This window comes from Danio aesculapii, chromosome 4 (assembly GCF_903798145.1).
Source record: "Danio aesculapii chromosome 4, fDanAes4.1, whole genome shotgun sequence".
Lineage (NCBI taxonomy): Eukaryota > Metazoa > Chordata > Actinopteri > Cypriniformes > Danionidae > Danio > Danio aesculapii.
The window spans coordinates 40,828,817-40,852,391 of NC_079438.1; the positions used below are offsets into that span (position 1 = coordinate 40,828,817).

The window sequence follows — 23,575 nt, forward strand, 5'->3', positions numbered from 1 at the left end:
TCTCCCAGTATTGGGTTGCAGCTGAAAGGGCATCCGCATATGCTGGATGTGGTGACCCCTGATGAATAAAGGGACTAAATTGAATGAATTAATTATATTTATTAATAATATTATTATTATTACAATTACTTGTCCCATTTATTCAGATTGATATACTAAAATGAAACTAAAACAGTTTTTAAAATTATATTACTTAAAAGTTTATACATTTTATATTATTATATAGAAATGATACTAAAATAACAAATTTCAGGTACTTATGAAGGCAACAGACCCACTTTAATACTGAACTACTAAAATAAAAATCAATGACAATATTAAAATGAACAAAATATTAATACATTTTATAATATAAGGGTTGTAATACTTTTTCTACTATTATAACACTATAAATACATTATAGTTACGATTATATCTTTAATCAACATTAATTGTTAATTCAATATTTATATTTACAGATTTTTTTAATAATTATTTTTCAGGGGATTTTAACCTTTAATGGACAGAATAGTGTAGAGAATTAACAGGAAATAATTGGGAGCAGAGAGGGGGTCGGCAAAGGACCTTAAGCCAGGAATTGAACTCAGGTCGCCGTGAGCACTATGGTGCTATATGTCGGCGCACTTAACCACTAGGCTATTGTCGCCAACTTTACAGATTATCACATTTTATTTCCAACTTTAGTTGGTTTTCGTCAAAATTTTACTAAACAAAACACTTCAAGTACTTAAAATTACACTTAAAAACTGATCATTAGAAATATTGGTGAGGGAAAATTTGATTTTGAATTATATATGTATATATAGATTGATATCTTGAATCACGATAAAATTTGTGTCAATAAAAATGATAAGCTCTGCGCTTTTTTACTCTATATTGATCGAAGAGCTAATCACACAGCAGCAATGTGCAACAATGGGACTCTTAAAGTGTGTTGATATTAGAGATGTACTGAATTTTCGAACGCCGAAAATTTATCGACAAAAAATATGTTATGCCATTTAATGGACCCTCAATTTTTGGAGACACTGCTCGCTGCAGAGCCATTTGAGTTCCAGCGAAGGGGAGCTTGAGCTTGAGCTCCTCGTCCTGTAAGCTGTTTTAATGCGTACACCCACCTCACCCCTAACCCCAACCCCCAGTTTATCCAAATTACAACACAAAAATCACAAAAATACAGAAACATCTCACCAATATTAGTACATCTTCTGTTTACTTGGATCGCTCACACACACACAGACACAATAAGACTTTTTTGTGCAGCACTATTAGTTTTTCTTTTTTTTAATGTGTGAATCTTCTACAATTGATAAAAGGCTTACAAACTGTACAGACATGCAGTTAACTGAATGCAAATAGGGTGACATTTTAACACCTCAGTAAATGAAAAGAAACAAACCATTTTAACAAATTTACAGACTTTCCTCATAATTTTAGACATGAAATTTGATGTTTGCATATTAAAATGTACGAAGACACCTGTCATTTCTTCATTTCAGCATTCATTCCAGCATGTTTCAACACCAAATACAAAGCAAATGCAAAGCTGGATATCAGTCATGTGTCTGAATGACCTAAAAGCTCTAGAATAGAAAAGCACAAAGCCTTTTTATCTGTAAATATATGATAAATAGCTTCTGTTCAATGCCAAAGTTAAAAGATGATAAGCACTGCAAGTAAAAGGTCAGGGAATATCTGTAGCCGCGGTTGCATTGTAGGTTTTGAGACGTTCGTGAGCCCTCTGGGTAGTCAATAAAGTGAGCTCCATTGTGTCTACGCTGCAGTTAAGATCGTCCACTTTGTCAACCTCCACTGTATAATCGTTGGCCTGTAACAAAAAACACAGCATCAGATCATAAACAGCATTTGTTTTGTTTTAAAACATAATAATTCAGCTTACTTTAGCCAGTCAAACATTTGGGATCGGTATGTTTTTTTATGTTTTTAAAATGGTTTCTTCTTGAAAATAAATTTAGTAAGTAATTAATTTAAAGCAGAATTTTCAGTGTCAATATTCCAGTGTTCGGAGTCACATGACCATACAGAAATCAATCTTACATGGTGATCTGCTGCTCAAGAAAAATGTATTATTCATATTATTAACAGTGTTAAAAACTGGTTGGGCTGCTTCATATTTCTGTAGAAACTTTGATACAGAACCATTTAAAAAGAACCAAAATTAGAACCCCAATTAGAAATGCATTTTACTATTATTCACCAAGTATAAATTGAAGAGTGAGTATAGACAGACAGACAGACAGACAGACAGATATAGATAGATAGATAGATAGATAGATAGATAGATAGATAGATAGATAGATAGATAGATAGATAGATAGATAGATAGATAGATAGATAGATAGATAGATAGAGCATTTCAAATAAATGCTAAAACGTTTGAATAATTGAGTGGCAATAATAATTGATCATATTCTTAAACAACATATTATAATAATTCTCCAAATGATCATGTGATACTGAGGAGTGAAGACTGGGGTAAATTGGAATGAATTACATTACAAAACATGAAACACTCAAATGTAACTAACATCGCAATTTTGCAACAATATTTTTTTTGTATTGCTTTAATTTATCAAACAAAAGCTGCTGTGGTGAGGAAAAAGACTTGTTCAAAACAATAATAATAATATTAATAATAAACCCTGACCCCAAACGTTTGACCAGTGCTCATAACTACACAAATCTCAGTTCAAGTTCTACAAATGTCAGATCAAGTTCGGCAGATAGGCCAAAACAACCTAACTGGTGACGCATAAGCAAACACTCAGGCTTGTCCGAAATCACCTACTACTGGAACTACATTTGAATTTACTACACGACTGTTAGAAAAATACATTCTATATAGTATCTCACCAGGAGTAGTAGGTCATCCGAGTACTTCTCGCATAGCAATTTAGTGAATAATATGAATTTGGACATACTACACATAACATATACATATCACCTATATACGATATAACTGCAGGTTAACTATGCTTATATATAATAACTTTAACTGTTAAAAGCTTTTAGTTACTTGTTAACTAGTAAAATTTGTTAGTCACTAATAACTTCCAAATTTAATTGTAATGCAATAATGTGCACCTTTTTTAAAAGTGCTTTAAAACAATCATTATTGTGAAATGTGCTATACAAATAAACTCAAATTGAATTGAATAATCAGCTCACATAATGTTTTTAACGTATTATATAGATATAGTATGCAAGTATGTGATTTCGGACGCAGCATTCAGACAGAAGTTAACAATATTAGGGGTCCATTCTTCATGTGGATTACTCAATTAGCTGGATTTGGTTATTGATTATTTGACTTATCCGAGTGCTGTTGTCACAGCAACAGTTCTTGTAGCTCAAACCTGCTCGGCAGCAGACTTATTTCATATAAACAGGATTAGAGCGGGTCATTTCAAGCAAAGGTTATACTGAAAGTATGTACCGAATGCTGATATTTTCTTACAGTAGGAACCTATAGATGACATACACTGGGGAAAATAGTAAATTAGTTTAAAAATATATAAATAAAACTGTTATGCTATCTACACTCCAAAATAAAAGTACAAAAATGGGGGTGTTCTCTCCTGAAGGGGTTCAAAGAGACCCAACTTTAGTACAATTTGTATATGATCATAGCCATGCACAATATTCTCATTATTTTAATTTTATGCAGTCATGCACACATTTTGACAGCTAATATGCAGGTGATTTGATGCGTCGCAAAAGTTGCAGACACCTTTACTAAAATCAAAATACTTTTATGATGCAAAATTTAAACCATTTATTAAGAAACTACTATAATAAAGAAGATCCGCTCTAAAAGTAAAACTAAATAAATTGCTAAACACTCTTGGCACATGAAAGTGTAAAGCCTGCAGCTCACAACAAAGGTGGAAAGTTATTGTGTATCATATTTAACAAACCGTTTACTATAAATTTTATATAGTTTTGCTCACATGGATATTTAAAAATTAATCAGATGATGTCATTACGCTGCTGTGCCATCAGCCAATCCCTGCTTTGCAGATCAAAATTTCGAGGATCGACAGATCTGTCCTTTACAACACACGCAGCGGGCTCCGATCAGTTCATCCAGACATTTCAATCTGATTCGCTGAACTGAGATCAAGAATGTCAAGAATAAAAGATTCAGGATCTGTCAAATCATCTTAGATCATTTAAGTGAAGTACGGATATGAATGAACGGACTGCAGCAGTCATTTCTCTGTGTACCTACCAGCTGTAGCGCTGCCAGCATGTATCTGCAGGCTTCAGTGTTCTCCTTTCCTCTCACCACAAAAGCAAATGATTTTTTCACCCCGACACTAGAGAGTGCATGAACAATTCTGTCTCCATACTCATGGATGTCAAAAGCTGGACTGATCTCCTGTGCAGACAAAAAAATGCAACAAATCAGACTCCTTTAATAGAGCTAAACTGTGCTCATGTAAACCTCATCATGCCACATTATTACCTGAGCAGCAAGATGAGGGTTGATGCCGTCCTCCCACTCTTTGACTCTTCGGGATAGCGCCGTCTCTTGAGCATACTTCTGAGAGTTCACCAGAAACAGATCCTACACGGAGAGGAAATCGCAAAGAATAAACTTGCACTGTCAAAATTATGACATTATTCTAGTGTAATTGAGTGGTAAGCTTTCATACCACACTCTTCTTAACCAGATCTTCATAACTCATTCGGCTCATATGCAAGTCCTGGAAAATCTGCTCCTGTTCGTCGAGGTGCTCTGCAGGTTCAAGGTCATCAGCCAAGTTATCATGTTCCTCATCTGAATAGTCGTCTCCTGAATAAAATGTAAAAGTGTTCAGTGCATTGTATAAAATAGATCTAAGGTGTATTTTAAATAAATAACAGTGAAGGGGAAAAAGAAAAATCTAGGGTTGGATATTTTTGCATGACCGTCTCACCATCTGCGTCTGGATGCCGGATCACCTCGACCTGGTCCTCCACATTCTCTGGCTCCAAGTAAGTTTTCTTTAACTCCTCGTCAGAGACAAAAACACCCTGAAATAGAAAATCACTTGAGTCACAGACAGAAAATTGTTCAAATCTGGCGTTTGGTGAGTAGGTAATATTTTATTTTTGTTTATTTTATGCAGACTAATATATAAAATATAGCTAAATATTATTACATTATATTATAATATCATACAAAAAAACTAAGCTTTTGTAGTAATATATTTATAAAAGCAACTTATTTATGTGAATCATCCTAATATGCTGATGCGGTGAAACATTTGATAATAATATGAAAACAATAAATATGCAAAAAAAATTTTAGGTATCTTAAATAAATGAAAAGAAAAGCATTTTATTTGTAGTGGATATTTAAAAAAGAGACTAAGAACATTAATGCATTATTTTTGTTCATATCTTAGATTAATAAAATATATCTTTCATGAAAAAAATTTAAATTCTGGTCCCAAGAAAACCCGCTTTACAGTTACAAACTTGTAATTACCCTTTTCCTGAGCATCTGCCTTTGTACTTTCAAACGCTGATCCATTTTGCTCACAAAGATGTAATTAAGGTCTGCAAATAAGTAAAAACATGATCAATTACCACATCTTGCAGAAAATAAAATATTTTATATGGCATAATGTTTTTAAAATTCCTACCAGGAAAAGTAGGTCCATTCTTGAGCTTGCGATCTGCAGTCTCAACTGCAAAAGAAAAATAAAAGTTTTAAGATTTACAAATGTAGTCGGAGCCAGTGGTGTAGTGGTTAGTGCTTTGACACATGCACTCCGGTTCTCATGGCGACCTGAGTTCAATTCTCTCCTTGCGGTCCTATGCCGATTCTTCCCCTCTCTCTGCTCCCCATGCTTTCCTGTCAATAATCTCTACTGTCCTATACATTAAAGGTGAAAACCCCGAAAACGATTTACAAATGTGTCCCTTTTCAAATAATAGCCAGATTAAAATCAGCTTACAGGCTTTATTGAACCAGCTCCCAAAGTCCTGCAGTTTTGAAGGCCCCTTCCTCTTCCTCTTTCCAGACTCATCAAGGCCTGCTGGCACTTTATAGCACTTTCCTAGGGAGTCGAGCAAGAAAAAAAAAATAATGTCACCATAATACAGTCACCATAATGGATCAATTACCTTTTAAAATCTTGAGAAACATTTAAATAAACACACACACCTGCTTTGAGAGGCTTGTCTTCCCCAAATGTGGCGTATGGGTCATGCCACTTCCATGGGTCTACCGTTTCCTGGAATTTATGCAGTCAATTATTTATATTTATCAGGATGTGATAATGCAACACACAATATAGATGGCTAAACAATATGCGTCACAAATTTGTGGGAAATTTATCAAACACCACAAATGAAATTGAAAATTGAAAGGATAGTTCACCAAAACAAAACAAAACATTCACCATTTAATCAGACTCAAGTGATTTTAAACAATTTTGGAAAAAAATACTATGGAAGTCAGTGGCAGTATTTTCCAGGATTGTTCAGTATATCTTCATTTCTCATTTTTATTTTTAGTGAACTCTCTTTTTAATTGTGAGGAAACATTGCCACAGTTGCCATTTCATCTCAATGCACCATTCTATACCTTGAGCTGTTTGGGTTCCTCTGAGACTGGCTGCACTGCAGGTCTGGGTCTCAACATCCTCCCTTCACTGGGGGCCTGGAACAATTAAAAAGAGGAAACTTTAGAATTATATTCGACAGATCTTTCCCTGAATGCCAAAGATTAAACCAACGCAAACTATTGGGTACCTCGTGCCTTTCTACCCACTCATCAGACTCCACCTCCATCCCATGATCCTCTAGTGGAGGAAGAACATCTGCACCACCATCAACTTCTTCATCATATCCACCATTAACCGCAGCTACTTCACCTTCTGAACACCGCATAGAAATTTGATAAAAAGAAATACGTTTTGAAAATGGTTTAGGTGCACTGTTGTTGTTAAAAAAAAAAAGACTTATTCTCTCCAAAGCTGCATTTGTTTGACCAAAAATATAGTAAGATCAGTGATGCTGTGCAATATTAATACAGTTTCAAATATAATTCATTATCATGATGTCAGCATCCTCACCAATCTGAAGGGGTTCAGGTAAATGCACAGAGAAGTCGCGTTGGACTTCTGCAACGCCTTTAAGGAAGTGAGTGTTGGAGCCCAGACGCATCAATCCTGCTTCATCCATGGTGAAAGTATTAATCCGGAAATCCTTACAGCTGCCAAGAAGCTCCCCTTTAAGACTAAATAACAGTAAACAAACATTTTGGTGAAATATTTTAGCTCTTTATAAGTATGCACATTTAAGAGCGTTCACACTTTTAGGTTCATTTACAATTACAATGAACTCTGACTGCTCTGTTAATGTGATCAACTTGAATAAGTGTTAATGCTGGCATTTAAACCTTGGTGTGTACCAAACAAGTAGACTGAGATGTTTGGAAGATGAACCAAATGAACTTGGTGCATATTGATTAAAACAAATGCACCACAATTGCATCTAAACAACCAAAAACATCTAATATTTTGCTTGTCGTAGAAGCTATTTTGCCCAATACAGATGTTGTAAATACGTCTCCTGGCAGCAGATCTTGTTTGTGTACTTCTTTACACTTTTTAGCTATTCAAGTGTTCTTAACTTATAAAAAAATACCATCACATGCAGAGGTACACACATGTAATGAGCATGTTCAGTTGAAAAATGATAAATTGTAAGAAACTTTTTTTGTTTTGTTTAGTTTTTTTGTCTTAATGTTTATAAATTGATTATATATTGACAATAAATTGCCAGTGTGAATGCAAGCAAAACAGGAGTAAACGTGTCCCTGGTAAACATGACGTCTTATGTTGCATATGTATCATTTTGCCAATAGCCAAAAATGCATTGCATGAGTTAAAACGGTTGATTTTTATTGTAAGCTAAGAATCATTTGAATATTAAGTAAAGACTGTGTTGCATTTATATATTTGATCAATTTTCTACTGTAAATATATCAAAATTAAATTTTTGATTAGCAATATGCGTTGATAAGATCTTTAAACTTGTTTAAAAGGTGATTTTCTCAATATTTAGATTTTTCTGAACACTGATATTCCAGATATTCAAATAGTTGTATCTCCAGCCAAATACTATGCCGTCCTAAAAGACCATACGTCAGCGGAAAGCTTATTTATTCTGCTTTCATGTGATCTCAAATTGACACTTATAACTGGTTTTGTGGTCCATGGTCACACATATATTATTCTCCTTTTTGGTCTGGACTAAAAGAACCAAGCCCAAACTACAGGTGTGAACGCAATAGAAGATTCTTTACATTGTCCTATTTGCTGTTATACAGTATAAACGTATGCATAATTTTCATTTGTCTCTGCATGACAGTGCATATACCTGAGAAGGGGGTATTTTTGCTTCTCGTGTGACTCTGCAGGAATGAGAGACTCAGGAGGAAGACGAATAATTCTCACAGGCTGAAAACAAATGAGTGAAAAAGAATTACTTTCACAAAAACCAATATATCAAAACTTTCCTGAATTGTTAAACAAGTTTTTTTGAAAAACAACCATTTGATCGGCAGAGAATTAATAAAATAAAATGACTGGTATTACTTTATATCAGTAGCATTTATCACTATTAAACACAATATAATGTCCAGTCAAAATTAACTCATACTAGGCAGACTTGGTTTGATTAAAACAAACTGTGTTGTGATTGTTTTTTTAAGTGTAGTTTATTTGATTAAGTATGAATGTTGCCATCTGAACCAACAAACAGATGTTTTTGTTTTTTTATTGTTAAATTCTTTCACAAAATACAAATCATAAAAAGCATTTTGTGTCTTCAAAAAGAGAGCATGAATCCTAAAGAAAAAAAAACACAAAAAGTTGTATGGTACAGTATGGTACGGTACGCTTTTTAGTACCTATTGACAGTGAAAACAGGAATAAAAACGTACCGAACCAAACCGTACAGTACCGCTCAGTGGAAACGGGCAATAAGAGTTCACATGTTAAATTTTCTTTCTCTTTTTTTTTGGGTTCTAGAAAGCAAAAAGTTAACCAAGCTTACCTCTGTGGGATCTTTCATTGTAATGTTGTGAGTGTTGACATTCTCATCCTGCTCAATCTCATCAAACTGCACAAAAACCCACAATTACTCACAATATAACCTTGTATTTAAAGTTATCAAATGTTGCTCATGTACACACCTCACAATCATCGCCTTCGTTTCCTGAAGGAGCTTTTTCTTGGTTTCCATCTGATGAAGAGCCTTGTTTATCACGTCTGTTAGGAAAACACAAGCACCATTACACATATCACACACTCAGAATAAACAGAAAATGGAGGTAAATTATTATTTTCTTTATTTATACATACAAACACCTACTTTTTGTTTTTGTTCGAGATGTAGTCCAATGTTTGGAACACCAGAGTGTGAAGGAGCTCCACCTAAATATTCAGAGCAGATTTCACCATGAATGTTGAGACAGATTCATTTATGTTAAACAAAAATGTTTAAAATCAGATTTGATTTTGAAACGCATAAACCTTGGCTAAATAAAAAAAATGCATACATAAACAAGAATACTTAAAAAAAAAACATAATTGTAATATGGTCTTCTTGGTTCTTTTACTACTTATTTTATTGAGCATACAGAAAAATAAGTAAATAAAGAAATGAAGCACACATTTTGGTAACATGCTGCATTTGTTTAGAAATATGATTTTGAAACATATTAAAGATTTAAATGTGTAAAATATACACTACCAGTCAAAAGTTTGGGGCTAGTTTTTTTTCAGGTTTTTTTTAATGAAAATTATTCTGTTCATCAAGGCAGCATTTATTAAATGTAAAAAAATTCTTACATAGTAAAATATTTATAAAATATTTATTGAATGTAGTTTCAAATGAAATGATTACTCCAGTTATTATTGCGTTTATTACTATTACCATTAATATTAATATTCATAAAATATTAATAATAATAATAATAATAATAATAATAATAATGAAAGGTGACGCAGGGGCGCAGTAGGTAGTGCTGTCGCCTCATAGCAAGAAGGTCGCTGGATCGAGCTGGTAAGTTGGCATTTCTGTGTGGAGTTTGCATGTTCTCCCTGCATTCACGTGGGTTTCCTCCAGGTTCTCCGGTTACCCCAAAGTCCAAAGACATGCGGTACAGGTGAATTGGGTAGGCTAAATTGTCCGTAGTGTATGTGTGTGAATGTGTGTGTGGATGTTTCCCAGAGATGGGTTGCGGCTGGAAGGGCATGCGCTGCGTAAAACGTGCTGAATAAGTTGGCGGTTCATTCCACTGTGGCAACCTCGGATTAATAAAGGGACTAAGCCGAAAAAAAAATGAATGAATGAATGATAATATTGAATATTAGAGTGATTTCTGAAGGATCATGTGACTCTGAAGACTGGAGTAATGAAGCTGAAAATTAATCTTTAAAATCACTGAAATAAATTATTAAATTAAATGATAAACTACTTTTGAACACTTATTTTATAGTGCAATAACATTTCACAAGTTTACAGTTTGTACAGTATTTTTGATTAAATAAATGCTGCCATGGTGAGCAGGATAAGCTTATTTTACAACATTTAAAAATCCTACTGACCCCAAATTTTGACCGGTAGTGTATGTTTCCCTGTAAAAACCCAGATGATCGCAATTGTAAAATGTGAAATTCTTGTTTCTTTTATAAATTAAACACTTCTAGACACACATCAAACGTTGTACCTTTCTGCCATATATGCATGTTGATCCTTGAATCAAAAGTGCAGCCTCTGCAAAGTTCATCATGGTCTTTCCACCATCAAATGAAATGGTCATCTGGTCCAACTGTCAACAACACGGACAATAATATGAAAATCTGCGCATTTTAAACATTAAAGTGATTATCTGTCAGACTGTATGTTTTCTCACCTCCTCAAGATATTCTCCAAGCTGGCTGGCCAAGTCTATGTCCCAGTTTTTGGTGAGGTCCCGCAAGGGTTGCAGTAAATGGGCATATCTCGTCTCCACAGAATCCATGACCAAACACTTTCAAAATACCATGAAATACATATTTTAACCAGACATTGTAAATTAAGTGTATAATACTTAATCATAAGTGACTAACATCAATTAAAATGAATGATTTAGACCCCTGCAATAATACAGGTTTTATTATAGTAAAAATGTAATAACCATGGTACTTTTGGAATATAGCTTACAATTTGTATAACCATAATTTTACTGCAAATACCATGGTTTAAATATGATTAGATTAGAAAAAAGCATTGTTGATTTATAATAAACATATTTTAATTACAACTGTATTTGTTTTATTAGTAGTAAGACATTATTAAAAGCATGGTTTGCCAAAAAAAAATGAAAATGTATTCACCATTAAGAGTTATAAACTTTTATGATTTTCTTTCTTTTGCTGAACACAGTTGAAAATTTTGAACGCTGAAAACCTGTAACCATTGACTTCTATTGTGGGAAACATAAATACTGTACAAGTCAATAGTTACAGGTTTCCAGCTTTCTTTAAAACGTCTTTTTTTGAGTTTAACAGAAGAAAGAAACTCAAATAAGTTTGAAACACGTGAAGAGAGAGCAAATAATGACATATCTGAAATATTATTTACATTAAAAAAACCCATGTTGTTTTACTGAATCACAGTAAGTGTAAACAATAAATGCTAACTGTCTTATAAACACACGCGCATGCATAACGATCTTCATTATGTGAACATAAAAACATTCATTTCATGATAACAATTCAGAATCTGCGTTAAACTATAAGCTATATTTAATTTAAGGAATTTAAACATTAGTAAGAGTTTAATGTAACGTTACTGAAGATCCAGCAAGGCGATAATAATATCAATATGCTCACCTTTAACAAGCGGATAAGCAATGGCTGTTGACTTAAAATTGATCTCTTGAGTGCGTACTTCGGAAAGTACGGTGTTTATGCTGTAAAATTAGCCAAAGTATCAAAATCTAGATTTTAGGGAAATACCGCGGGCACGTCATTTTTGTTTTTGCCGCGTGCGTGACGTCAGACCGGACGTCTTCAAAACCGCCGCCCCCTTTTGGTGTGGAGGTGTATCGTCTGTGTCCACAATAACTTTGAAGGCGTTTTTTAATTAAAAGACGGCAGGAAATTAGTTTCATATTTTACTTTAATAAAAAAAATGTATAACTGTGGTCAGACAATTTAACGAACGTGCTGGTAAAATATGTATAAAAATAAAGTCCTATAGGTTTATAGTCTTATAGTAAATGTCTGCAGTGACCAGAAGAGGTAGCTATAGGACAGCCAGATATAATTCGTGAAGCTTGTTTAACTCCAGAAAAAGTTTCAATAGAAATCAAATCAGTATCAACTATTTCCTGTTGATTAACTATTACATTTGTATATAGATTTGTTTTATTTATTCATTCATTCATTTTCTTTCCGGCTTAGTCCCTTTATTAATCTGGGGTCGCCACAGAGGAATGAACCGCCAACTTATCCAGCATATGTTTTAGGCAGCGGATGCCCTTCCAGCCACAACCCATCACTGGGATAGTATTTTTTATTTATTATATTATTTATATTGTTTATTATGCATTGAATTTTAATAATATAATATTTGTGTGTGTGTGTGTGTGTGTGTGTGTGTGCGTGTGTGTGTGTGTGTGTGTGTGTGTGTGTGTGTGTGTGTGTGTGTGTGTGTGTGTGTGTGTGTGTGTGTGTGTGTGTGTGTGTATAGATGTTTCCCATTACTGGGTTGCAGCTGAAAAACCATCCGCTGTGTAAAACATATGCTGGATAAGTTGGCGGTTCAATCCACTGTGGCAACCCCTGATGAATAAAGGGACTAAGCCGAAGGAAAATGAATGAATGAATTATAATAACAACTTACTTTCCTTTGACTGTCCCTGACTTATCAGGGATTGCCACCGCAGAATGTACTAGCATCGGGTATATGTTTTTTTTCACCTTTATAACACTCTTTCACATGCACTATTATTATTATTATTATTATTATTATTATTATTATTATTATTATTATTATTATTACTATTGTTGTTGTTGTTGTTGTTGTTGTAATATTTATAGACAAATAAACAACCAACAAATATTTCAAGGTGGAGGCAAGACACGTCACCTCTGATCCACTGAATGTACTTTGGTAGATCTGTGCATTTTTCCTCTTCAATGGCATTTTTCTGCATGCTAAAAATGGAAAAGGAAGAGCTCTCCATTAATGCTGACCATGACTTTTCTGAGGCAAATTCAAATAATGTCACTCGAGGATCTGTCTGGAATAACTCTTAAGATTCTTAAACACAGATGACCTTAAATAGAGATGAGAAGTTAACACTGTCCTCTTTTACACATGGGGCCAGTTCCAGGTTAGATTTGGGCTAACTTGACCTTTGACATCCAAATGCTCTGCACATAAATTAAATTAAGCGAGTCCTGTGCACAAACACACACTAAAGATGAATGAATCTGTTTAAGGGCACGTGTGTCTTCAGAGACTGCCTTACCAATACCTTCTTCCCAATTCTTGATTTTATCTATAGAAGATAGGATTCATCTTAAAAGAGCAACTAATTAGTTTATAAGCATAACAACATGAGCCTCTGCTTATAACTGACAAGCAAACAAACAGTCTTCAGTAGCCCGAGTAAGGTCATCTGAGGCATCAGTCCTGCAGTCAGCTGAGTGCTGCGTTAATCCACACACGTCTTCTTTATACAGGGATTTTCATGCTTGTTACACATGTGGGAAGCATTTGCCAGGATTATTTATAGACTCTCATTACGTAATGAATATATAACTGTGTACTACGTATCTACTGTACATACAGGGTCTACTGTATCTGCATATCTGTATGAACAGCTATCTATCTTTCTATCTATCTATCTATCTATCTATCTATCTATCTATCTATCTATCTATCTATCTATCTATCTATCTATCTGTCTGTCTATCTGTCTGTCTGTCTGTCTGTCTACCTATCTGAGAAATGCCTTATAGTACCTGTATAGTCCTGTTACAAATGGAATTGCTAACATTAAAGATTATTCTTTGTGCTAAATGTTTTTCAGAAAGGCACAACAGTTCTGTGGTGAATCTTTACAACTATTTTAGCTGTCAAAATAGAAAAGGAACTCATTTTAAAATGTATGACTAAACTTAATATTAGCTTCCTGTTTATTGCATGTTTGTAAATGTTTGCAATCACACTCATACTATTGATAAAAAGGATGTTGCTTAATGAAAAAATTCTTAAAATTCTTGGAGACATTCATATTAACATTGCTGTATCTGACACATTCCCCTGTCATTATCAGCAATAACAATAAATCATATGGGGAAAAAGTATTTATTTAAATTTGCACCTATCAATCAATAAATCAATCAATCAATCAATCAATCAATCAATCAATCAATCTATCTATCTATCTATCTATCTATCTATCTATCTATCTATCTATCTATCTATCTATCTATCTATCTATCTATCTATCTATCTATCTTTGATAAATACCTGATGTTCAGGTTGTGTTTTTAAAGGTTTTTCAATACATAAATAAGGTTTTGTCATATACCCAGGCACTTTCCCTGGTTTAAGGTAGCACTTGTCACACTGCTACTGTTGCTCATAACAATAGCACAGGCTCAGGACTGTAACAGAGACCATGAACATCTAAATTTACACATTACTTTTTGTTACATTATTTTAAAAATGCAGATATTTTAAACATAAAAGACAACATCTCGTTGCAAATACATTTACACCTATTTCACATGGAAAGACAGAATAAACAGTGAAATATATTTGTGCTTTACTAAACGTTTTCTTAAATATTGCATTTGTTTTGCATTTGTGATATGCATTAGTTAAAAAAAAAACCAGAAATTTTTATGAAAAAAAAGTATAAGTTGAAAAAATAAAAATCTAAAAAATCTAAACAAAAGCAGTTGCATGCAGCGTGTATTTTAATTTAAAACGTCGTGGTTGCCAGATACACACAATCCTGAAAATAAACAAACGGGCAAACAACAACAAAACAGCTCTTTGGCACGACCTTAAGAGAGCGCTCGCGCAAGTGACCACGTGATACGATTCCTGGAAAGTTCCTGGAAATTAGTCTTTTGTATAGCAGTCTTTTTAAATGAGGATTAAGTCGTTAAGGACGGGCGGTCACACATACACACAAAGCTGAAAAAAGATTCGCTGGAATACAACTAAACTGCTGGAGAGAGTAATTATATGTGTTCTCCACGTTTTGGCGCGCGCTATAACGCGTTTGGACGCACGACGCGTGCGGTGCGCTTTTGGACAGACAGTGTCGCCGTTTGTGGAGTGCAGTGTCGCCTCCCAAAGAATCGATGCAAATACAAGGAAAAACGGGTCCCGACCTGCTGCGCATCAGGACGCACCGGACGAGTGACAGAGAAGCGATCTGTGTTTCCCATTAATAAATGATGGTGCCATTGAGCGTCTGTAACGCGAACCGCGCTGGACTTGACTGCTCACTGCTTTCACTAGACAAAAGGTAAGTGATGTGCGCTTTCTCCGACTGTCGTCCGCTAGGCTCAAGTTTATACCCAAGTACATGATTTTCTTATTTCTTATGACCCATTATGAAGGATTTACGCGTGTGGAGGTGTCTTCGCTATACGCGGTGTGTAGAAAATACAGTGGTTTATCTCGTTTGTCACACTATCATTTATCAAGAACTGTCAATGCAGTTTCCTAGTAAAGGCAGTTCTGCGTATTTTGCCGTGTCTTAAAAGCAGCCTTTGTTTTTATTCCTCATGCACGTGCGCAATCGGCCACTCACACTGTAGATGGGCGTCTGTAATGTTTTTAAAGCTTAAAAAGATACAATGTGGAGACGTATTGTCACGTTTAATTAATTAAACCAAAAGCTAGAACAGAAAACTAATTATAAGTACTTAACCCTGACCTTTGGATTATTCAGTGAAGATGTGCACTGCCATTTATTCCTTAATGAGATTTTTTTTCCAAATAAGCAATTATAATTGAGCTACAGGGGTGAAATCACTGTCATATGCGAGCACCACCCTCCCGAGGTGACAGCAGACAGAGTGTAAATTATAAAGGATTTACGGGACAAATTTGAGGTAGGAACAAAGTGTGATTTCTTATCTGTTTTATACCTTGATTTCATAACGACTTATATAAACGACAGAACTGGCCTACATATACATCTTTATATATATATATATATATATATATATATATATATATATATATATATATATATATATATATAATCATCTAAAAACTATAAATATCATGTTTAAGTATACGAGGAGTATTTGTAACATTGTTTTACATTCCGCTGGGCTCACAGATATTGAAGAAAATAGGACGTTGCTGCTAAATTTAACACAAACGTGAATGACAAACACACACTGCTGTCTATTACGCGTGGCTGTGTTTGGGATTTCCAGCTTAATACGTTGGTTTGGAATGGTCATATGCATTTACCACGTTGAATTAAATATTTAAAATGAATTGAGAGGTGAAGTAATTTTTTTGATTATGCACAACATTTTCTGTTAGTGTTTTAGTCAGGTAAAAGACTGTAAAAACAACACTGTATGAGCTTGAAATTAATTTATACAGTCAAAACAGCTTCATTTTAGCACCAGATAAAAGTGAAGTTATTGTGTGAATATAGAAAACCCTAGAAGACTAGCTGACTTTGTTGGAAATGATGTGACAGCCTTATCTAATGCCATTTATACACTCGTAAAATGTAAGTTCTTCTGTAATTATTGGCATCGATGGTTCCTCAAAGAATATTTAACAATCATAAACCTTTGAGTTTATTTATAGTGGAAATAATTTTTAGTATTAAATGTTCTTTACACTTAAAGAAAACATGTCCTTTGAATGCACTCTGAATGTTCTTCTAGATTGCATTGCTGCAAAAACTCTAATATTTATTTAATTATTTTATTTCGGGGGCGTGCAGCCACGCAACGCATTCTGTCGTCTGAAATACATCTCTTATTTATTTATTTTTTGTTTTGTTTTTTTAGATCGCCGCAGCCAAATAAAATCCACGGACGCTGTGGAAGGCTTCTCGCATGTTTTGGTTGATTGTAAGAGTCAGTCGTCTCTGAGGGATAATTATAGACATTGACTGGATGCAGAACGCGGTTCTCCAATGACCTGTCACTCATCCGACTCCACGGAAAGCATCGAGAATGAAAGAAGATCGCAATCCGAAACCCAAGTCGCCGACACCGAGCAGAGTCGCATTGCCACTGCCATGAGAGACCTTAAAAACACTGGTAAACGTTTACTGCTCTTTTTTTCCACTTCCATATTCTCTGAATTTGTTGCAGTAGGCCTATATTACTCTCTGAGTTCATGTTGTGTAGTCGACACGCAGCCTCGGGGCAGAGCTTCATGTAAGGAATCATAATTTTAAATGCATCAAATTTGATTTTTACAGTAAAAAAACATGAATAAGCGACTATATGGAATTTTATTAAAACGTTTAATGGTCGTCTTTAATGTAATTTAAACTGGCAGCAGGTCTGCATTAAAGCATGTTATTGGCACGAGTTTGTTTATATGTTTAAAGCAGGTTTGTTTTTGGTATTTGTAATACTATGGTTGAACTCGTTGTTTCAGGACTGATGTATATGTATTATTACACATTATTACGCTTTTGGAGCTTTGTTTGAGTGGAAGATAATCATGACAAAATACAAAATGGGGTCATTAAGGGGCAATTTAAACCATTTTGGATGTCTGGAAACATTTGTATTTTCTTAGTGAGGGCAAATTGCAGTTTTTCATTCTGTTACATGAGTAGTTGAACTTCAGTAAATTGAGTAAATTCACTGATCCAAATGATTTGATTGTGTTTATTATTAAGATTAAAAATGACTCAAATGCTAAGTAATACTAAGTATTTACATTGTTTGGGTCATTTTGTAACTTTTATATAGCATTTTTCCCATAAGCCCCCTTTATGACCCTGAAATGAGGTATGTACTGTAAATGAATGCAAGTAGGAGCCATGTGAATTTCCTGACAAAACTTTTACTGTTTACATTTATTGTTTTGCTTTTGTGCAACAAAAGAGTGACATTATCATGTCTATAAAGCCATTGTTATGTTTCCTGTCCTGGCTGGAACATTTGTCCTCACATCTCTACCACATGCCTTTCTGTTTTTAATTTAGTTTATATTACAAAATAAAACAACATACAGTGATTATGATTCTACAAAATGTCCATTTTATGTTTGTTTGCTGCCGAGCAAAACATTCTGAGGCACTTTTGGGAACATCTGCCAAGCATCTGCCTTTAAAAATTTCATAAACTCCCAAGACGAAACAGTCAGATGGTCTAGTTCAGTATTTCAGGAAAGATACGTCATCTTTGTTGACATTTTTCACAGCGTTGTTTAGTCTTGCTGTGCCACATTTGCCATAATGTTTTCAATTAAGGTTTATTTAACAGCTCATTGCGCAAGTGCTTGCTTTTTGCTGCATTATCAGATGTGATTTAGCCCTGTGCATCAGGGGAAACAGAGCTGCGAGGTTGAACGTGACGTGCTGCAACTTCTTATTCATCTATTCAAAAAATGCCTGACAAAACAACACCCGAAGAGCCAGTTTATGACTATGTAGCTGTGTCGGTTTTTGTGAGTGTGTCCTTAGAGGAACGAGTTATGTGTCTCATGTTACACAAGCAAACGACTGAAACAGATACAGTGGAAGCGGATATGCATGACCATCTCTGTGTCTTCTTTTCTTGGAAGCAGGCTGGTATTGGGGCAGCCTGACAGCCAATGAAGCCAAGGAGATCCTCCAGGACACGTCGGAAGGGACGTTTCTCGTCCGGGACAGCTCTCAGAGGGACTACCTCTTCACCATCTCCGCCATGACATCTGCGGGACCGACCAACCTGCGGATCGAATACAAGGACGGCAAGTTCAAGCTGGACTCTGTGGTGCTGGTCAAACCCAAACTCAAGCAGTTCGACAGCGTGGTGCATCTCGTGGAGCATTACGTGCAGCTGTCCCGGACGTCTTGTAAAGGCAGGACTAACCAAATCGCCCCGTCCAATGGTACCGTGCAGCTGCTTCTCACGACTCCGGTGTACACGGCCACGCCGTCCCTGCAGCACCTGTGCCGCATTGCCATCAATAAAACCACACGACGGGTACAAGAACTTCCTTTGCCTAACCGGCTGAAGGATTACCTGACAGACTACACTTATAATGTATAGAACCGCATGGACAACTGTGACCACAAGTGCTGAACTTTTATCGATCATAGATCCAATGTAAATGGGGTGCTGAAGTCTTGTTTAGGATCATTTGCCTGCGATCCCTCTTCATGTGCCCAAGGACTACTTAAAGGACTTAAAAGTGAGCATTCTGTCATTATTGTTTCCCCTTATGTCATTCCAAACCTTTTTTCTCCTGTTAAAAAAAAACATATGTCAATGATAGTCAATGGAATCAAACACACAGCACTAGATTGCACTGACTCTCATTGAATTTGCTAAATTTTCCCATTTCTCAGGTTTGGGATGTCAACAGGGCGAGTAAATAATGACAGAATTTGTATTTCTGGTGAACTATCCCATTAGTGCGCATAACATCCTAACTAATGTTAAGTGTCCTTTATTGAGCACTTAACAAGTTTATGGCCTGTAGGTATTCTGCAGTCAGTTTTAAACGAGTGAGTGAGCAGTATAAGCTAGGCGCTGCCTACACTGAAACCTGTGGGTTAGGGAAATCCTTAGGTTACAGCCACCAGATATACAAAGTGTGGCCATGCATCTCTTTTACAGGACGAGTTCACCCCCAAATAGGAAAAAGTCATTCCAAACTCAATTTTCTTTCTTCTGTGGAGCACAAAAGAAGACATTTCGAAGAGTATTGCAGTTGTTTTTCTCTCCATTTATTAAAATTAATGGACGTTAAGGGACTGTCTTAGGAGCCGTTTACATTTTTATGCCCAAAAAGGTAGCAATGGTCATACCAGTTCATTTTTAAATGACTCAAGATTTTGAGCTCCTATGGTGGCCATTGCAGTCCAATCTCACGAGGAAACATATTGTTTATTTTACATTTTGTCAGATATGATTTCATTATTATGAAAAGTATAGATTTAAAAGGAGGAGTGCCTCCAGACCCTACCACTAAACCCAACCGTCATTGCGGATATGCAAATTGTACTAAAATGTACAAATGAGATCATACAAATTAGCCACTAAATTACGTTGGCCATTGTCAAACATAAGCTGCATTTTCCATTAACATCAATGATAAGTTAAATGATTGTACTGTGCATTTGTTATCCATTCACGCCAGTCGGAAACCAGAAAAAATGTGTATTGGTCATTCATTATAGCACCCTTTAGGGCCCTGATAATTTAGGAAAAAACTTAGGAAAATAGGTTTAAGTGCAAACATAACAACAGTTAGGTTTCCATCACCCTGTTTTAATGTGCATTTCGATGGACTACATGCGAAATGAGTCATAGAAATGACAAATATTTTATAAAAATCTCACTTGAGATGATGATTTTGGCAACCCATGCTCATTCTGATTACATACCCATATATACATTTCTAGAGAGAGCAAAATATGTTCCAGGAGCTACATTTTTTTCCAGTTTTTGTTTTCGGGAATCCACCAGTGGATGCTGTGTATGCTTGTTCAGATCCCAAATTTCTCTTGTGAGTGCCTGCTGTTCTCACGAATATTCACCAGAGGCCGCTGTCAACTGACTGGCTGACTGACCAACCGACCAATCCCCCCGCCCACCCCTTTCCTAAACCCAACCAATAGTGTTTTAAAAAGCACAGATTGACCCCGGTCACTTCTTCCCTAAACCCAACTGCAGTGTTTTACAAAGCACAGATTGACCTTGTGAGACAAGTTATTAACTTGAATAATAGAAGATGGAAATGCATTCGCTGAATAAATTCTGATGTATGGAAAATTACACCAAGGTGATTCCATTATATTTCCCTTGTTTATGGTTGCTGACTAGATTACCAATACTACAGTCAGCCGCTCTAACAGCTGAAACGCACCTAATTCACATTTTGCGAATTTTTTTTTGGCCAACTTATGCTTAAAATGCTGAGAGACTTCGCCAACTAGTGGCCTGGCATGAATAATACAGCCATATTTGCATGGGTATGAAATGGGATTATTTTGTTATATTTTTCTTTTTTAGCACGTTTTAGCACATTTAGCACAGTAAACCCTAAAAATGGTGGTTCCAAAAGGAGGTTTTCAATGCAGTGAAACAGAAAGAAACATTTTTTTTATTAAGAGCATGTTACAAGATCTTTTATTGCACTAAAAAGAACCCGTTTTTACAACAGAAATATTCAATGGAGAGTAAAGGTTCTTCAACTGGCTTGTAATTTTACTTTTAAAATCCTCCATGGGGACATTAATTTATGTTTGTGTTCCACAAAACAAAGAAAGCTGTATGATTTTGCTACAAGGTGAAAGTGAGTAAAGGATGACAGAATTTGTCACTTTTGGGGTGAACTCTCCGTTTATTGCAGCAGGTGTCTGAGATGTTTTGCGTCCTGTGTTTGAGACATGGGAGTTTGAAACTGTATGCTTTTTGAATATATTTTATTTGCTCTTTATTCATGTCATATTTTTGTACTGTAGTCTTAGATGATCATTTGACGTCATGGTTGCCCAAGGAACTGCTGGGAATTGGCAAGTACCTTGCGATATGATATACTGTATATCTTGATATGTGTCAACATTATATTGTAATACCTACTGAAAGAGTACATTACAAACTGCCCTTTGTTAAAACAGTTAGATAAGACATACACTACAATTCAAAATTTTGGGGCCTGTAATGACATTTTTAATGAAATTATACTTTCAATCACCAAAGACATGTTATGTTTTATTGAAAGTTTGACTGTAGACATTTAAAATATGAAAAAAAATAGTTTGTTGAAAATTGTAAAGAACTGTTTTCAACATTGATTATAGAAAATGCTCGCCAAAACAGTAATCTGCATGTTAAATTGTTTCTGAAGGATCATGTGGCGCTGAACACTGGAGTATTGGTGCTGAAAATGAAGCTTTAAATCTCAAGAATAATATAGCTTTGTTTTGATAAACTTTCAAAATCATACTGACCCCAAACTTTTGAGCGGTGAAACACATCAAGGCTTAATTTAAAAGCTCAAAATTGCTAAGGCAGGTCCTTGCCATTCTCCAGGTTTAAAGGGTGTGTACTTCTTTGCAAATGAAATATACCACCGGCTTAGTATTTTATTGCACATTCTAAACCAAGAGGTAATTTAGCAGCATGGTTTGTTTCTGCTTTTGTTGCATATGGTCAACAAGTATTGGCCTGTGTAAACCCTACCTCAGGAGGGCGTCTCGATAAACCTGCATGCTGATTGGTCGTATTTGGTGAATATATTTGATTCTATACTGAATCGTCTTTTTTGACAAAGACCAAAAAAAAGTACATACTATAGGTCTTTTTCTATTCTCCACGCTGCTATTTGTGGAGAGATTATAGGAAAAATTGGATTTTCCTGTCAAGTTCCTGACTAATCTGACCTATTTTCTGTTTTGGTTTAATGAAACATGCATAACTCTATCCCTTGAAGAATGGGTCGCTCAATGTCCTATTCATCACTGTCATATTTTTCCCCCTCTCCATTACAGTCTTTGAAAGAAAGCAATCTGATAGTATTACCAAATGTTGGCTTGAATTAGCCTTTGTTTAAAACTAAGATATTGTTTGTTTAATTCTGAAAAAAATAACCAATACACTACCAGTCCAAAATGTGGAAACAAAGATTTGTTAATATCATTGAACAAAATGTCATTTGTTCAACGTGGCTGCATTTATTTAATCAAAAATACAGTAAAATCACGTTATTACACACTAAAACAAGGGTTATATATTTTACAATATCTGTGATTTCAGTGGATTTCCATCATCTTTACTCCATCTTCTTTCACATTCTGTTTATATTTTTGTGGAAATTGTGATGTATTATCATTCATATATTTCTTTTTATTATAATTCCATTATTTAGACACCTTAAATCAAATAAAAAAGGCATCACAAGACATTAGTTATCTCAGAAAATAATTAAATTCAAATAAACGCTGTTATTCTGAACTGTTAATTCATTAAACCCTCCTGAAAAGTAAAACCTAACACAGCTTTCACAAAAACATGAAGCAGAAAATGAATAATAAGAACCATTACCAATGACTTATCACCAACAATAATTGATCATAACAAATCATCATAATAAAAGGATTTCTGAAGGATCGTGTGACTTTAAAGCCCGGGGGAAACGATGCTAAAAAGTAAGCTTTGACTCACAGGAAGAAATCAAAAATTTTAAATATATACACAATCTGAAGCTTTGCTGACAAATCTACAATTTTCCAAACTTTTGAACTGTAGTGTAAATAATTAGAAAAATAATCTTAAACATGTCTTTCTGCCAACATCTTTCAGCTCCAGTATACTTATGTCAT

At 35.0% G+C, this 23,575-nt stretch overlaps 2 protein-coding genes across 5 annotated transcripts; one reads left to right on the forward strand and one right to left on the reverse strand.

The window, feature by feature from the left end:
• Nucleotides 1-1,268: 1,268 nt before the first annotated feature.
• On the reverse strand, nt 1,269-12,066 carry ncaph2 (non-SMC condensin II complex, subunit H2). Of its 2 annotated transcripts, XM_056455054.1 has the most exons (19): nt 11,904-12,066; nt 10,943-11,059; nt 10,757-10,858; nt 9,397-9,458; nt 9,218-9,293; nt 9,079-9,144; nt 8,401-8,480; nt 7,092-7,255; nt 6,769-6,893; nt 6,602-6,676; nt 6,179-6,248; nt 5,970-6,071; nt 5,655-5,699; nt 5,498-5,568; nt 4,944-5,040; nt 4,680-4,819; nt 4,490-4,591; nt 4,253-4,402; nt 1,269-1,828 (listed from the first exon to the last, which is right to left on the reverse strand). In XM_056455054.1, the coding sequence occupies exons 2-19, from the start codon at nt 11,048-11,050 to the stop codon at nt 1,685-1,687; spliced, it is 1,779 nt and encodes a 592-aa protein (XP_056311029.1). In that variant the 5' UTR covers nt 11,051-11,059; nt 11,904-12,066; the 3' UTR covers nt 1,269-1,684. The 2 variants fall into 2 exon arrangements, with proteins under 2 accessions (XP_056311029.1, XP_056311030.1); XM_056455055.1 differs by lacking the exon at nt 11,904-12,066 and having other exon boundaries at nt 10,943-11,066.
• A 3,101-nt stretch (nt 12,067-15,167) lies between these two features.
• On the forward strand, nt 15,168-22,732 carry socs2 (suppressor of cytokine signaling 2). Of its 3 annotated transcripts, none has more exons than XM_056455653.1 (3): nt 15,168-15,568; nt 17,088-17,342; nt 18,826-22,732. In XM_056455653.1, the coding sequence occupies exons 2-3, from the start codon at nt 17,216-17,218 to the stop codon at nt 19,293-19,295; spliced, it is 597 nt and encodes a 198-aa protein (XP_056311628.1). In that variant the 5' UTR covers nt 15,168-15,568; nt 17,088-17,215; the 3' UTR covers nt 19,296-22,732. The 3 variants fall into 3 exon arrangements, with proteins under 3 accessions (XP_056311628.1, XP_056311630.1, XP_056311629.1); XM_056455655.1 differs by having other exon boundaries at nt 18,829-22,732; XM_056455654.1 differs by lacking the exon at nt 15,168-15,568 and adding an exon at nt 16,066-16,160.
• Nucleotides 22,733-23,575: the final 843 nt, after the last annotated feature.